The sequence below is a fragment of the Lacerta agilis genome, chromosome 2 (assembly GCF_009819535.1).
Source record: "Lacerta agilis isolate rLacAgi1 chromosome 2, rLacAgi1.pri, whole genome shotgun sequence".
Classification (NCBI taxonomy): Eukaryota; Metazoa; Chordata; class Lepidosauria; order Squamata; family Lacertidae; genus Lacerta; species Lacerta agilis.
Genome location: NC_046313.1, coordinates 108,024,979 through 108,041,703, shown reverse-complemented (window position 1 = coordinate 108,041,703; position 16,725 = coordinate 108,024,979). Strand labels below are relative to the sequence as shown.

The window sequence follows — 16,725 nt, the reverse complement described above, 5'->3', positions numbered from 1 at the left end:
GGCCACAGGTTGCCTCCTTGTGGGCCAAAGCCATCTTCCACCCACTGAAATGTCACTAACTGTTATCCCTAGAAGAGGCCAATCTAGAGAAAGGACTTGTGGGGCTGGATCTAGAGAGCTCTCCACACCTCAGAAGCAGGCAGAACAGGATTTCTGACGCTTCTACAAATGATTAGGAACCCATCTTGTTTTTGAAAGGAAAGGGGAGAGGGGAGTCAAGAAAATATTTTGGAATGACTGAGTCTTATAATGAGGGGCCAAAGGAAGCAAGCACCCCCCCACACACACAAAATGCTCCAGTTAAAATGAGTTCCTGGTGAGTCCCAAAAACATTTGAAGGCAGAACTTCCTTGGCAAACCTATCTCTGAATGTGAATTTGTGGGAACTTTCATGCGGAAAGGCAGGTAGGAGAAAGGTGGGCATTAACCCTTCTTGCATCTGTTGATTTCCCACTACAACTGCACCCCCCAAAAAACCTCATTCTTTCCTCAACCAAACTGAGCTGGGGTCAGGGGGAGTTGGGGGTGAGGATTTGTGAGGGCATTTTTGAGAACGAGCAACTCAGGAAGGGTTAAGGCCTTCCACCTGCCTGCTAACCCTCCCCTGAAAGTGTCCCGTGCCAAAAGGAATAGACGAAGCTGGAAATCATGCGGTTTTTCCACATAATGTGACGTTCCACCCTCTTAGTAGTGACTGACTTATTATGTTGGTTTCAATGCAACGCAGTGCTCTTAAAAATACAAAAACAAAAACACTCGCCGTCTCACTTACTGGGGTTACCAAGTGCTCATTTGGGAAACCTAGTAATTCCTCAGCAAATTTATATTGCGTACGAATCAATCTCAAGATGGCAGGTATTGAGGGGTGTGAGTGGCGTCACACATACTAGCCAGTAGCCGCCTGCGATGTTCCTGCTGAAACGTATGCACCTGTGTCATCGCACCGCTGGCTGTGCTATTCTGTGTTGGAGGGAGGGAGACGCTAGAATTTTAATAGGCTCCATCCTGAGGCAGCATTGTTATGAAAACTGTGAGGAAAGGTCAAGGGAGAAAAATAATAACTGTATGTACAGGAGGCTGGGTGCCTCTATGTATGTCTCCACAGAACGGTACATCTCTGCAACCCCTTGTTTGCCAAAATATACCTCTTCCCTGTCCTGTTTGGTCATGTACCACTCTAGATGTCCCGGTGCCTGAGAAGTGTGTTGCTGTTTGTGATTTTGGAAGCATAGTGGATATTTTCTTCATTGGGTGGGATGGGGGTGGGGGACCAAATTACCCTGTTTTACTTGGGAACGCATTGGATGTGTATAGGGGGGTGGCTGCAGGCGGGGAACTGCATAAACTAACCTGTGTATCTATATCCTGACTGCTGTTTTAACAGTTTAAAACACTGTTGATTTGGATTTGTTTATTTTTCCAACCTGTGTTAATATATCTATATATCTTATATTTAAATAAAAGGGAAACTACAAAGAACAATGCGAGGCTCTGCAATTCTCAGTTGCAGCCAGAGCGACCTACGGTTGGCAGTTTTTACTGGATGGGAGGGAAGAAAGGGGTTCATAATTCCTCTGCCAGTGCTCTTTGGCAAATACCTGCTGCGCTGTGGGTCCCTGCCTTCGCCCCCCCTCCTGCTTTCAGCTGGGCTTGCTTTCACTTTTCATAGCTCAGCTGGGAGGCAAAATGATTTACAGCAGGGCCCACAAACTTCATTCATTAACACAGTGTGTGTGGTATGTGTATTTGTGGTGGAACATGGGAGGAAGCTCATACATCATGTGAATATTCATCTCGATTTGGAATTGCATTTTTATTGCTTCTTTCATTTTCCTGTTTTGTATTTTATTGTATGCAATAAATACTATAGGGTGGGCGGGGTGAACATATTTTCAGCCAAAGTCCCTTGTGGGGAAACTTCTGGGGACCATGCCAGTAGTGGGTGGGGCCAGAGACAAAAAATGGGAGGAGCAACTGATGTCACAGAATCATAGAGGTGGAAGGAACCACAAGAATCATCTAGGGGTCTAGTCCAACCTCCTGCAATGCAGGAATCTTTTTGCCCAACATGGGGGCTCTAACCCATGACCCTAAGATTAAGAGTCTCGTGCTCTGCCAACTGAGCTATCCTTCACTGCTTGGTGCAGTTTGCTGCATTCTAGCCACACAAAGATGGAGAGCACAAGGAGAAAGGGACGACAGAGGATGAGATGGTTGGACAGTGTTCTCGAAGTGACTAGCATGAGTTTGGCCAAACTGCGGGAGGCAGTGGAGGATAGGGTGCCTGGCGTGCTCTGGTCCATGGGGTCACGAAGAGTCGGACATGACTGAACGACTGAACAACAACAGCCACAAAAGTTGGGTTTCTATCCACACACACACAAGCACACACCTCTCCATGCAGACAAGCAGGAGGCATTACTACAGTTCAGGGACACATTCTAGCCAGGCAAAAGCACTTGAGGAGGTGTGTCTGAGGAGAAACCCAAAGGCCGGACACAGAGACCTGGAAGTCCACTTTTGGCTCAAAGGAATTTTATTCAACACCACAGGACCGGTAAAACCACCTGTTCCCCCAGTGAGTGAGGCAAACGAACTTCTGTGTACGGTTAAGTCCTGCCGTAGCGGGTCCAAAGCTGATGTGAAAACAAGAAAGGAAGGAATGAGGAGGGTTGGTACTGAAAGAATCGGAGGTTTCGAATTTCATTGGTTCCGTGAGCAACTAGGGAACTGGATCTGGTGAGTAGATAACCAGAAAGCAAAATTGCCTCTTGGCGACTCCCGGCGTCTCTTACGAGATCAGGAGTGCCCTGGAGGCTTGTTACACAATCCTTTTTCTCCTGGGCTTTGTATGCAAATCTTCCCCTCCTCTGCCTTTTCCAACCTAACCATGGTGCAGCGTTAAAACGTGTACCGACACAAATGTTTTGAGGCTCATCTAATAGCGATTGATTGCTTCATCCTTCATGAATTCGTCTAATCCTCTTTCGCAACCGCCCATCACCACTACTTCCTTTGGGAGCAAAATGTACCGTTTATTCAAAAGCCCTTTCTTTTCCATGAAGCTTGCAACGTTCACCTCCAGTGGATGAGCCCGGGTTCCGGCAGTATTGAGAGAAGGAGAAAAACCATTCTGCCCCCACGCTCTTCATAATTTTGCCCACTTCTACTGACTGTGCTCTGGCCCTTTCCGTAAGGCCCTCCTGGTTTCCCCTGCCGTGAACTTCGCGACTGTGGACCACAGAGAACAAACACACCCGGAGAATAGCACAATGCAACCCTGCATTCCAGGGGCAGGCTGATATGCGAGCCACAGACGTTCGCCTGCAAGCTGGGAAGGGCTGTAGCTCAGTGACAGTGCAGCTGCCCTGTATGCAGAAGGTCCCAGGTTCAATCCCCGGCATCTCCAGGCCAGGGCTAGGATTGTCTCCTGCCCTTAAACCTGGAAAGCTACAGCAGCCAGTGAGCTAGCTTGGACGGTTGTCTGACTCCGAATGAGGCAGCTTCCTATGGGTGGTATTGAACTAAGTTTCACTCAAGAGTAGCGCCATTAAAATTAACAAACGTGAGCAAATTGGGTCTACTAATTCCAATAGGTCTATTCCGCGTAATACATAGTTCAGGGGTGGGCCAACTCCCCAAGAGACTGCGATCTACTTACAAAGTTAAAAACTGGCAGTGATCTACCCCCTTTTTTGGGGTTCAGGTCAACGTTGTTCAGCTTTTGGGGAGGAGGAAGGCCCGTTTTGTAAGGCATTCAGATCAAAGTTGTCCAGTGTTTCTTTTAGGGAGAAGGAAAGCCACAGTTTTTGGGGTAAAGGCAAAAATATTGAGCTTTTTTAGGGGAGCCAAAGTTGTGAGTGTCTTTGGGGGGGAGCCAGTGATCTACCACAGAAGTCCCAGTGATCTACCGGTAAATCACGATCTACCTGTTGGACATGCCTGCCATAGTTGAATAACATCACCCGGCTGTGAGTGTGAACAGGGCCGTCTTAAGCATATCCGGCACTGTGGTGCAAAGTTCCCTCCGGTGCGCCCCCCCCCCATTTCCTAGGAGTTTTTTAGGGAGGTCGGCGCTGCCGGTGGGGTTGGAGGAGGCGGGCAGCCGCTGGAGGGCGGCTCCTCCGGCGGGGAAGAGGCGTGGGCTGGCCGCAGCGCCTCCCGGCTCAGCTGGGCAGCTTCGTGCTGTGATGGCCACAGCAGACGGAGGCTCCGGGCACGGCACTGCTTCAGCGCCAGCATGGCGGAGGCGGGCAACGGCTACGAGCTGATGCAGGGAGGTGCCACGTCCCAGCCTCTGCCTCTTCCTTGTGGCCTGGCGCCTCTCGCCACTAGCCTCTATGGGTAAGACGCCCCTGAGTGTGAAGGCCGCTCCCTGCAAGGCCCTTTCCACTGGCCTAGGGGGTAAGGCCCACCCTCACCAGCCCTACTGAAGAGGCCCTTCATGAGGCCGGAGGAACATCGATCGCCCGGCTATTGTTTTATTGATTTAATGCTGTACATCGCTTTGAGGTTTTTTTTAAAAATACAAAGCGGTATAGAACTAACTAACTAACTAACTAACTAACTAACTAACTAACTAACTAACTAACTACCCACTTTGTTTTATAGCATTGTAGAGCTGGGAGGGACACCCCCACCTGGGTTCATCTAGTCAACCCCCCGCAATGCAGGAATCACAGCTGAAGGCATATGGTCAAAGGCCTGGAAACAATGCCTTATGAGGAACGGCTTAGGGAGCTGGGTATGTTTAGCCTGGAGAAGAGAAGGTTAAGGGGTGATATGATAGCCATGTTCAAATATATAAAAGGATGTCATATAGAGGAGGGTGAAAGGTTGTTTTCTGCTGCTCCAGAGAAGCGGACGCGGGCCAATGGATTCAAACTACAAGAAAGAAGATTCCACCTAAACATTAGGAAGAACTTCCTGACAGTGAGAGCTGTTCGACAGTGGAATTTGCTGCCAAGGAGTGTGGTGGAGTCTCCTTCTTTGGAGGTCTTTAAGCAGAGGCTTGACAGCCATCTGTCAGGAATGCTTCGATGGTGTTTCATGCTTGGCAGAGGGTTGGACTGGATGGCCCTTGTGGTCTCTTCCAACTCTAGGATTCTATGATTCTATGATCCATGAAGGTGGCCATCCAACCTCTGTGTAAAAATCTGCAAGGAAGGAGAGTCCACAACCTCCCGAGGGAGACCGTTCCACTGCTGAACTATTCTTGCTGTCAAGGTTTTCCCCCCCCGAATGTTTAGTTGGAATCTCCTTCTTGTCACTTGAAGCCATTGGTTCGAGTCCTGCTCTCCAGAAGAGGATGAAAACATGGTTGCTTCCGCTTGGCTTTCTTTCTGAGGTGCCCTTGGCTGCCTCCAGCTTTGATGGGGCCTTGGTCAACGTGCTCTCCGATGAGCCCCAAGTTGTTGGGTGCCAGGGTGCCAGCTGCCATTTTCGGTTTCCCACAATGCCCTTGCTGTAGCATTTTGGGGAATTGAAAATGGCAGGCAGACCCAGCTGCCCGGAGCTGCTAGGCAAGGGCCATTTTAAAACTATATTTGTAAGATGGGGAGACTCATTGTTGCCAACAATGGAGGAATGCTCATTGAAATTATCAGACTTAGCCGAGATGGCGAAATCGATGTGTCTAATCAGAGGAAAAAGTCGCCGTTAACATTTACTAAAGATGGGAAAACTCTCTCCCACTTTTTGTGTGTAAAAGAAATATAGCCGTACCTCGGAAGCTGAAACGGAATCCGTTCGGAAGTCCGTTCGACTTTCAAAACGTTCGGAAACCAAGGCGTGGCTTCCAATTGGCTGCAGGAAGCTCCTGCAGCCAATCGGAACCCACGGAACCCGCGTCGGATGTTTGGGTTCCAAAGAACATTCGCAAACCGGAACACTCACTTCCAGGTTTGCGGCGTTTGGGAGCCAAAACGTTTGAGTAGCAGGGTGTTCAACTTCCGAGGTATGACTGTAATGACATTTGGGTTTGAAGGCCGAAGAGAATGTTGGTTTATAAGAAGTAGTTGGCTGAGTGTTATATTTGAGCAGATGAGTTGAATGTTGTTATATACAGCTGACAGATGAACCAGAAGTGCTTTAGTTTCTTAACTTTATTTATTTATTTATTTTCTCTCTTTTAATTCTTTCTTTCTTTCTTTCTTTCTTTCTTTCTTTCTTTCTTTCCTTTCTTTCTTTCTTTCTTTCTTTTCCCTTCTTTTCCTCTGGATCTACATTTTAATTTTATCTAATAAGCGTATTAGTTTGGGCCAAAAACTATATTTGACCCATCATCTTTGTATCTCTCTTTATAAAATCTAATAAATTATTCCGGGGGGTGGAGAATGAACTAGACGCCTATAGATCAGGGACATTTCTTACTATTAGGCACCCTAAATTAGAAGACACCTGCTTCTTGGGAGAAAAGCAATGACAAACTAGACAGCATCTTAAAAGCAAAGACATCACCTTGCCGACAAAGGTCCGTATAGTTAAAGCTATGGTTTCCCAGTAGTAATGTACCGAAGTGAGAGCTGGACCATAAAGAGGCTGATCGCCCCGAAGAATTGATGCTTTTGAATTATGGTGCTGGAGGAGACTCTTGAGAGTCCCATGGACTGCAAGAAGATCAAACCTATCCATTCCTTAAAGAAATCAGCCCTGAGTGCTCACTAGAAGGACAGATCTGAAGTTGAGGCTCCAGTACTTTGGCCACCTCATGAGAAGAGAAGACTCCCTGGAAAAGACCTTGATGTTGGGAAAGAGGAGGGCACAAGGAGAAGGGGACGACAGAGGATGAGATGGTTGGACAGTGTCTCGAAGCTACTAACATGAGTTGGCCAAACTGCGAGAGGCAGTGAAGGATAGACGCGCCTGGCGTGCTCTGGTCCATGGGGTCATGAAGAGTCGGACACGACTGAACGACTGAACAACAACAACAAAAGGTTTGACTCATACCACAGGGAGATTGGTGATTTTAGGATGGTAGGGAAGTTAATATGTATTTGGGCTGGGACAGGATGGCTTATCTTACCCAAGAAGTTCGAGGTCAAGATGCTTGGAATTCACAGGCCACCTGAAAGTAGAGAAATATTGCAAAGTTAGTTGTGACTCTGGTCTTTGGAATCCAGAAGTGAATTTTGAGTCTGCAGGGCAGAACAAGGGATGGTAAATGTGAAGTTGTTTTCATAGCCGGGTGTGTCGTGGACAAGAAATGTGCTCTCCTCCAGCCCCGAGATGTCGTAGCTGAGCTATAATGACAAGATTTTGCTTTGCTTAGGGCAAGTGTGGGGTACACAATCTTGATTTTGGGGTGCTCCAGAAACAGCCTCTGTAGAAAGGAGCAGTCACATCTGACTAAGGTTGACAAGGTGCCCTACGTTGCAAAGGACAGTCCTCTGTTTGAAACAGTCCTCTATAAGAAGTGCTCTCCAGTCCAAATCCAGTTTGGAGGTGCAGAAGAAAGAAGCATGGGGCTTTGAAGTTGCCCATCGGCCTGCTACCACCTGAGCAACGGACTGAGTGGTCTTCCCCACATGGTGAGACAAATGTTGTACAGTAAAGGTAAGGTAAAAGGGACCCCTGACGTTAGGTCCAGTCGCGGACGACTCTGGGGTTGCAGTGCTCATCTCGCTTTACTGACCGAGGGAGCCGGCGCTACCGCTTCCAGGTCATGATTGATTGTGTGGCTGCGGAAAATGGATAAAGCCTCCCGGCCGAACATGACCATCATTTAATTTTTATCATCTACAATACTGTCTTATTTATTTTATAGTACAGTACATTGATTATTGCTTTCATTTTATGGATCAATGGTCTCGTTAGATAGTAAAATTCATGTTAAATCGCTGTTTTAGGGGTTGTTTTTAAAAGTCTGGAACGGATGAATCCGTTGTTGCATTGCTTTCTATGGGAAAGCGCGCCTTGGTTAGGAACGCTTTGGTTTTGGAACGGACTTCCAGAACGGATTAAGTTTGAGAACCAAGGTATAAGCGAACCTATCTGTGTTTTCTTATGTCCTATTTTTGGGGTGATGCATATGTGGCCACCCTCCATCGGAGAGATGCTAAAAGCAGAAAAGCTGCAACAACATGAAAAGCGCTACCCCAGTTCACTAGTAATACCTACCTTGGGTCCTGGGTATAAGCAGGAATTCGTTCATGTCAAGGCAGGAAGCTTTGCCTTTGAAATCAGAAATACAGCCCTCAGCAGGGTGGAGGACTCGGGCTGGGGAGAGAGGACGGTTGCAGCTCAGATGCGAGGACATTTCGATTCCAAGATTCGTTACCCTAACCCAATCAAGCTCCCCATCTGTGGATGAAAGACTCACAATACAGAAGGATCCTCTGGTAGTCTCGGTCTGTTTCCTGGACAATGATGGAGTCGGGGCACTTGCCAGAGAACAGCTCTGTCCTCATGTGAGGGCGGCCTGGAGTGGAGAAGTTGGAGAGAAAAAAAACACCATGCTAATAGGTCATGGGAGCTGCAGGTCGAGGCTGCAGGCTGATGGACATATTTCCGTGGTGCAGCCTTCCCATAGAATCATAGAATCATAGAGTTGGAAGAGACCGCAAGGGCCATCTAGTCCAACCCCCTGCCAAGCATCCCAGGACACCATCCCAGGACTGTACCACTTCAGAACGCGGGTGAGAAAAATAACCCATTTACTCAAAACAAACAAACAAAACAAAATCCTTCCAGTAGCACCTTAGAGACCAATTAAGTTGTTCTTGGTATGAGCTTTCGTGTGCATGCACACTTCTTCAGATACACTGAAACAGAAGTGTATCTGAAGAAGTGTGCATGCACACGAAAGCTCATACCAAGAACAAACTTAGTTGGTCTCTAAGGTGCTACTGGAAGGAATTTTTTTTTAAAAATTATTTTGTTTTGACTATGGCAGACCAACACGGCTACCTACCTGTAACCATTTACTCAAGTCGAGATACATACCAAACAAATTCAAGCAACTGAATGCAGAGGTAAATTGAGGGGCTATTATCAATATCCTGGAAGACCAACTCACTTTGAGATAGTTCACTTTGCAGGGAGGCAGAGCATGCAGACAGTGAAGCAGGACTGCTCAGTCTGGCTGCGCACTCTAGTTTGCTGTGGGTAACTGGGGCACATAGCCAAATGCAGCAGGACTTAATGCCACCCCAGTCCTAGTAGGGCTATACAAATAGGGAGAACCTCGGGATCAGGGTTCAAACATGGTCTTGGGCTATACCCAGCGTTCAAAACTCCCATTGTTCTAGGCGCATTTTGCACTGGGGAATTTCATTAGAATTTATAGGATTTTCCAATTAAAAAACCAATTAAAAACAATAAAATACAATACATGGCTAAACACTCCAGACTCCCCCCTCTCCCACCAAGGGGAGCAACAAATACAAAACCCCCCTCTCACAGAGGTAACAAAAATCATTTCACATTTAACCACATATTTTCCAAATCATAGCGTGCAGCTGACCCTCTTCCTAGGTCAGTTAGTTAAATTCCCATCATTGCTTCTTACAGTGACTTCCTCATTCCCCCCCTTACTGATTTCCAAATTATCACATAATTCCATATTTTTTTTAACTTTAACTCTAATTTAAAATCCATCTCATCATTTTTTCTATTTAACATTTCTCTACTTCCGCCTCATAATACTTCTGTATTTTCTCATTGTCTTAACCAAAATTTTCCATATTACTCGTACTCCTCCCTCCCTTGTGGTCCCAGAATTTGTCTTTCAAAGCATTATCTGTTATCGCAGTGTCCATATCCAATTGTCATAACCATATAGTGAGATACAATTTCATTTTAAATTCAAATATTTTAATGCGCTGGGGAATTTCATTAGTGCGAGCAGTTTCTGAGCTCTGGGTGCGGTACTGCACCTATTAAAACTGCAGAGGGGAAGGAAAGGAGGACCTTTTCCTGCCTCCCCACTTCCAGCTACTCTCTGAAGACTGGAGAAGAGACCCTCTTAAGAATATTAGGGGGGGGGCAGGGGAAAGATTAATGTGACCATGTGAAAGATGAATAGAATATTTTAGCGCAGTCCACTCATTTTCAGCTTTGTATTCTTGTTGTTAAAGAAGTGTGCCTAGACATTCCGTTGTTCCGCCCATAACCTAGGTTTAGCTCCTAGCTTTCATATCTCATTTACTAACACTGGAGAAGTGTGCATGCACACGAAAGCTCACACCAAGAACAAACTTAGTTGGTCTCTAATGTGCTACTGGAAGGATTTTTTTTAATTTAATTTTTAATTTTGTTTTGACTGGCTGTACCATGTTATTTTTCTGAACTGGGGCTGGCCTGAGACATTTTGCTGCAGGAGGAGGAGGACAAGGTGATGCTCTCCTCCCATTTCCACACGGAGAAGCTGGCTGGACTTGCAGATTAATTTTAGGTCAACACAGCAGCGTCTTCAGCTGCTCCGGTAGGCAGGCCACATGACACTCGCAGTCCTGACCCCTAAACACCTTGCTGCTGCTTCTCCCTACCTGCAACGCTCCTCCCTCTGCCTGCTCTGCTGATAGGGCCAGTCCTGTTCTGAGCTCAGCTTTGAGAGTGGGCTTATCCAAAGGGCCATTAGAAAAGGAAGTTCTGCCTTACCTTCTGTAGCCAGATCAGCACTCTGCTCCTTAAGTAAGTAAATCCATGATCTGGGAACACACTGGCCTGTCTTCCTGAGAGAGAGAGAGAGAGAGAGAGAGAGAGAGAGAGAGAGAGAGAGAGGATGGATGGATGGATGGATGGATGGATGGCTAACCAGCCAAATGTAATGGAGTCAGATACAACTGAGAGGCCTTGGGGGGGGGGGAAACCTCTTAACATGTTACCTCTTAATTTATTTTTAAATCCTGCATATTTTTCAATATCACTCTGTAGGTCAGCTGATGTAACAATACGCTCAATTTTTTAAAAAAAGTATTTTTATTAAAGATTTCTTGATTTACAAAAGTATGTGCAATGTCTCTCTCGATTTTTTTCCCCCATGTACCATTTTTACAAATCAGTTTCATTTGTTGAGACATTAGGAAGAAAAGGGGGAAAGAGGTGGACGGGGGGTGAAGATGGGTGGGGGTGGGGTCGGGTGACGAAGTTTCTATTTTACTTAATATATGTAGGGTTTGATGTCAGCGTTGCTTGTGCAGGTTCTCTGTTGTTCGCTTGTGTTTCTTTGGTGGTGAGAGAGGTTGGGGTTGGCCTAGGGTGTGGTTGTTCATTTGTGGTTGGCTGTGGTGATCTTTGTTTTCATGTGTGAGTGGGGTGGGTGGGTGTTTTGGATCAGGTTAGCCATATTGATTTGTATGCTGTTGGTGGATTTTTGTCGTTGTCTTGTTGGGCTGTGTGTGTGAGATAAAGGGGAGCCATACCGGGGTGAAGGCATCTTCTTCTATTTGTCTCCGTGTCATTTTCAGCTTATTGGTTAATTTTTTTCTAGTAAGGCTGTTTTCCACACTATTTGGTACCATTGGTCCATGCTTACTCCTGACAGGTCTCTCCAGTGTCTGGTTATGATGTTTCTGGCTGCTGAAAGTAGGTGGGTTATGAGTTCTTTGTGGTATAACTGGGCATTATTGTCTTGGAAGATGTTTATTAAGGCCAATTCTGGGGTGGTTTCTAATACTTGCTTGGTTATTTTACATATTTCTTGTATGGTTGTTGTCCAGAATAGTTGGATTTTGGGGCACTCCCACCACATGTGGAGGTATGTGCCTGTGGAGGTGCCCCTCTCCAGCATTTTGAATGAGTTTCCTGGGCGTATTAGCGCTAATTTTCTTGGCGTTAGGTACCACCTGTAGGTGAGTTTCAGAGTGAGTTCTTTTCGTTGATAAGGATTTAAAGGGGGGATTAGACCACATTCTGGTCCATTGAGTAGGATTAATCACATATCCTATGTCATCCTCCCATTGTTTTTTGATTGCGCCTAGGGAGTTCGTGGGATTTTGGAGTAGTATTTTGTATATTGCGGATACCATCCCTCTGCTGTGTCCCTTTGTTGTTAGGAGGAGGTTTTCGAACACAATACACTCAATTAAAATCCAGGATTTCTCATAGTTACTACATGCATCTTTGGCGAAATACCCACCCAGATTTTTCCTTGAAGAAAGAGTGATTTGGACAGATGGGAAAAAAGGTCCATGGAAGGACAGTGATACGGCTTTCCCCCCACAGAGAACTTGAATGATGAATGTCCGAGCATCTAACTAAATGGATGTGTGGTAAATTGGTGGAGAACTGGATTTGGTAAATAAGGTGTGAGGTCCAACTGGCCTTTGAAACATTCCCTGGGGTGCTTTGCCTGTCTGAAATGTGCCCCTGAACTCTGTTGATGCTTCTTGCCTTCTGGGATGGGGGACAGATAAGGGTGTCTGTGAGTGTTTGTAGAAACTAATCTACTACACAATGGTAAAACTTTGAGGTCTCATGCTCAAAAGGGTTCCAATCCATACTCCTATCCCAGAAGAGAGCAGAAGGCAAGTGGGAGATGCATGTCCAGAAAAGGCAGGCGATGAGCCAACAACAGCAAGGCCAGACATCTCCAGAGTGGCAGTGGGGCCTTGGCAAATGCCCAATGATGCCAACTCCTGGTGCTGGTTCTGCCATTGTAAGCACCAGCGCACGGACTTGGCCTTTGTTGGTGTGACCTCCTGGGAGTATTTTTCTGCAAGGACTGGGGGTGTCTACTTAGGGTGCACACGCACAGGGGAAACACACTCCACATAAAACCAATCCGTCACCCTTCAAAATTTAGGAAATGTTCCCTGAGAAAATTACACTTCATTTGAGTTCATTTGAGCAATCCCGAATCCATTTCCTCTCATCTTGGAAAACCTTTCCCCATATTTTCTTTCACTTGCAGATCCTGCAAATCGGTCTGGCAAGTATTTGTTAAAGGCAAAGCAGACCTGTCAAAAGAGAATCTGCTGTGTATCAGATTTGGGAGGAATGGCCCTGACTAGCCAGGAAACAACAGTCAGCAAATATTACCAGGTACCCTGACAGGAGATGAGCTACACACTCAAATTTCTGCTGTAGACCCACCTCTTTCTGTGATGCTTGGGTGATGCTTTTGGGTGGTCTTTGGCTAAGGAGTTGGGCAATTTCTAAAGCCTTTAAAAGTTCCTGTACATCTTGTTCTGGGTCCTTGCCTCCTTGCAAAGTGTGTGTGTGTGTGTGTGTGTGTGTGTGGAGAGGCACTGTTGCAACAGAAAAATAAATTATCTTCCTTGCTCAGACTGGTTCCTGCTGCTTCCATCCATTTCTCTCTGACCGATAAGACTTAGGGGACACTGAATCCTTTGAGGAGAGTTGGAGTGTAAAAACCAACCCCATTTTTCCCCTACAACACTACCAACTTGCAGGATCCTCTCCTACCAAATCTCCGAACTCCCCCTCCCCTCAAGGTATCCACAGAGTCCTACGTAGAGAGTCCCATTTGGATCGAAACATCTCGAGACCTGTGCTCTGCACATGCTCGAGAAACACTCTTCTTTGTTATTTCATCACACCGGCCCTAGAGAGCCTTTGCTCAGTCTTGGTTCCCTGGGAAAGTAGTGTGCTTTGCGGGGAAAGGGCCAAAGGGAAATGAAACTCACAGTCGGATGGCAGCCTCCAGTTGCAACCGCTCTGGGCTGCTGCTTTGTGTCATGCTGAAGATGCTGCTGTCACTGCTGGAGAACGTCGCCAGTGAGGAAGGGGATGCTGCAGCTGCTGCGATGAAGAACCACCTGCCGATATACTGCAAAGGGGAGAACTGAGTCACGCCTGGGGACAAAGCAGGGCCGGCACACCCATGAGGCAAGGCAAGGCAGCTGCCTCAGGTGGCAGGATCCACAGAGGCAGCAGATTCAACCTGCAAGGAATGTGTCACCGGCTTCTTCTGTAGTGATAAATTCTCACTTCAACCATTGGATAAGGTTGGTTTGATTCCCACACCTTGTTTTCAGTGTAGATCTTTAAAGGTAAAGGGACCCCTGACCATTAGGTCCAGTCGTGTCTGATTCTGGGGTTGCGGCGCTCATCTCGCTTTACTGGCCGAAGGAGCCGGCGTACAGCTTCCGGGTCATGTGGCCAGCATGACAAAGCCGCTTCTGGCGAACCAGAGCAGCGCACGGAAACGCCGTTTACCTTCCCGCCGGAACGGTACCTATTTATCTACTTGCACTTTTGACGTGCTTTCGAACTGCTAGGTGGGCAGGAGCAGGGACCGAGCAATGGGAGCTCTCCCCCCCACCCCGTCGCGGGGATTCAAACCGCCGACCTTCTGATCAGCAAGCCCTAGACTCTGTGGTTTAACCCACAGCGCCACCCTTGTTCCCCCTTTACTTCCCCCTTGTTCCCAAAGTAGAAATTAATTTCTCCCTAGTTCCTGATGTAGACCTTCACTCATCCCTTCTTCCCTGGCTGGGGGTGGGGGCACATTTTGTGGTTCGCCTCAGATGCCGAAATGTCTTTGGCCTGGGCCAAAGTGCATGTTACATGCAAAAAGTGTGTCTTTTAACTTTGGTGGCTCTTTCCCAAGATGTTCCCAATCTTCTTGGGCCCAGGGCACATTTCAAAACCTGATAATGTATAACGGGCCCCACAAAATACCCATTTCACAGAAGAAGAAAATGATGATGCTAAGAACCCCCACCTACAAAGGGTCATGGCCACTGTTAGACCTGCTCAGAGGAGAGCCATTAAAATAGGGTTGCCATAATCTGGACACAAAAATTGTTGAGCTTCCCCCCGCCGCCCCCCATTACTTTTTTAGCTAATTTTTTTAAAGGAAATTTGGGGGGGAAACCCAACACTTCCAACATGGGTTGCCATACGCCTGGTTCTTCCTGAACATTTTACCAATTTTCAGAAATTCCGTCTGGACAAATCTCAGATATATCCAGGAAATTCTGGACACATGACAGCCTTACATTAAAATTAATGGATATGCCTAACTTAGGCGCATTGATTTCAGTGGGTCTACTCTGAGTAAAAGTTAGTTGGCTATAAATCATAAATGCAGGAAACAGCCACTTCACAAACAAACTCCCAAAGGCTCCCCCCCCCCCCAAAACCCTGATTAAAATAATAAAAAAGCAGAAGGACAGGGGGTGGAATTAAACATGACACTCATTGATGTATGTGTGTACAGAATGAGGTCTGCTTGCATAATGAGACTTTCTCCCCCTTTCCACCTCCTGCGAGACCCCTGAACCCAGTAGGAGGTCTAAACTTTCAGCGGCAATGCCTAAATTCACACCCCTGCCTCTTGCCTTCCATCCTACTCAAGTGTTGCAGTGCCCCCGAGGCTCTGCACCAGCATGGCCAAAGCTGTTGCACTCCCTTAAATCCACCTCTGATAAACCTCCTCTGTGTTTCCCCCAGGGGCAGGAGTTGTGCCCTGCTGCCAATGAGAAACAAGAAGGCACAGACTAGATCAGGGAACGGGATCCTGCGTGGCTCTCCAGATGTAGCTGGACTACAGCTCCCATCATGCCTCACCATTGGCCTTGCTGGCTGGGGCTGATGGGAGTTGGGAGTCGGAACAGCATCTGGAGGGCCACAGTTCCCCCATCCCTTGACTAGACGGATCCTGTATCCGTTGCAGCGTGCTTTTCCTCAGGTTCTTAATTTTCATTTGTATACTTTGCTTTCATTGTTCAAAATAAAAATAAAAAGGCAACTGCTACTAGGGGGGGCAATAAAAAAATACAGTGGTACCTTGGTTCTCGAACGTAATCCGTTCCGGAAGTCCATTCAACTCCCGAAAACGTTCGAAAACCAAAACGCGGCTTCCGATTGGCGTAGGAGCCCCGGAAACAATACCTGACAGCCGCATCAGACCTTCGCCTTCTGTTTGAAAACCGGAACACTTACTTCCGGGTTTTCGGCGTTCGGGAGCCGAAATGTTTGAGTACCAAGGCATTTGAGAACCAAGATTCCACTGTGATGGAAAAATAATATTAGGATAAATAGTGATAATAATCATGTGCATTTCGTCTCCCCCCCCCCCCAAATGCTGGATGAAGGACTCCTCTTTCTTCAAGGGTTCTACCTGCTTGGACACAAAGCATTTAAGAGGCTTCCACCTGCCGCCAACCCCAGCTGCCCTCCATCGGCTTCGGCTACCTGATCTCGGTTCAGCTCGCTGGCATGCAGCTTCGCGGGACCCTCACACAAGGAGAGAGCGTCCACAAGGACCCCGTAGAGGTAGAAGAGATAGCACCACAGACCCTCCATTGCGGGAATGGCAGGCAACACACTTGGAGAATCCACCTCTGCACGGAACATCCTGCGAGGCTCACCTTTGCCCCCTGCCTGTTAAATGTTTAGCTCTCTGGGGTCTAGAGTCCAGCCTGGGCTGCCCTGTGCCTCACAGCAGAGGGAGAGATTGAAATCCAGAAAGACCCTACCAAGCATAACCGGGGGCCCAGAGAGCAAACAAGGGAAGCAGTGTTCCTGATGATGGAGACGTTATTGCGGGAAAACAGAGATAATCATTACACAATGGAATGCCTCTTTCCTTTTTTTTTTTTTTTAAAAAAAATATTTTATTATTTTCACATTAAACAACAAAAACACAATACATACACAAATACACAATAAAGAAAACATAATAAACATATCAAACAAAAACAACAAAGAATAAAAGAAAACTTATACATACCTACATAAACAGGAACAATAAACTATCATTATTTAATTCTAGTTTCTATCTTCTTTGAGGGGGGACTTCCCCCGCTCCCTCAA

General features: G+C 46.9%; 1 protein-coding gene across 1 annotated transcript; it reads right to left on the bottom strand.

Annotated features, from left to right (window-relative positions):
• Window positions 1-2,516: 2,516 nt before the first annotated feature.
• On the bottom strand, window positions 2,517-16,334 carry APOM (apolipoprotein M). The gene is made up of 7 exons (XM_033141679.1): window positions 16,105-16,334; window positions 13,590-13,732; window positions 10,600-10,673; window positions 8,321-8,419; window positions 8,117-8,217; window positions 7,025-7,063; window positions 2,517-2,636 (listed from the first exon to the last, which is right to left on the bottom strand). Exons 1-6 carry the CDS (start codon window positions 16,264-16,266, stop codon window positions 7,040-7,042), a joined length of 603 nt encoding a protein of 200 aa, XP_032997570.1. The 5' UTR covers window positions 16,267-16,334; the 3' UTR covers window positions 2,517-2,636; window positions 7,025-7,039.
• Between the last annotated feature and the right edge of the window lie 391 nt (window positions 16,335-16,725).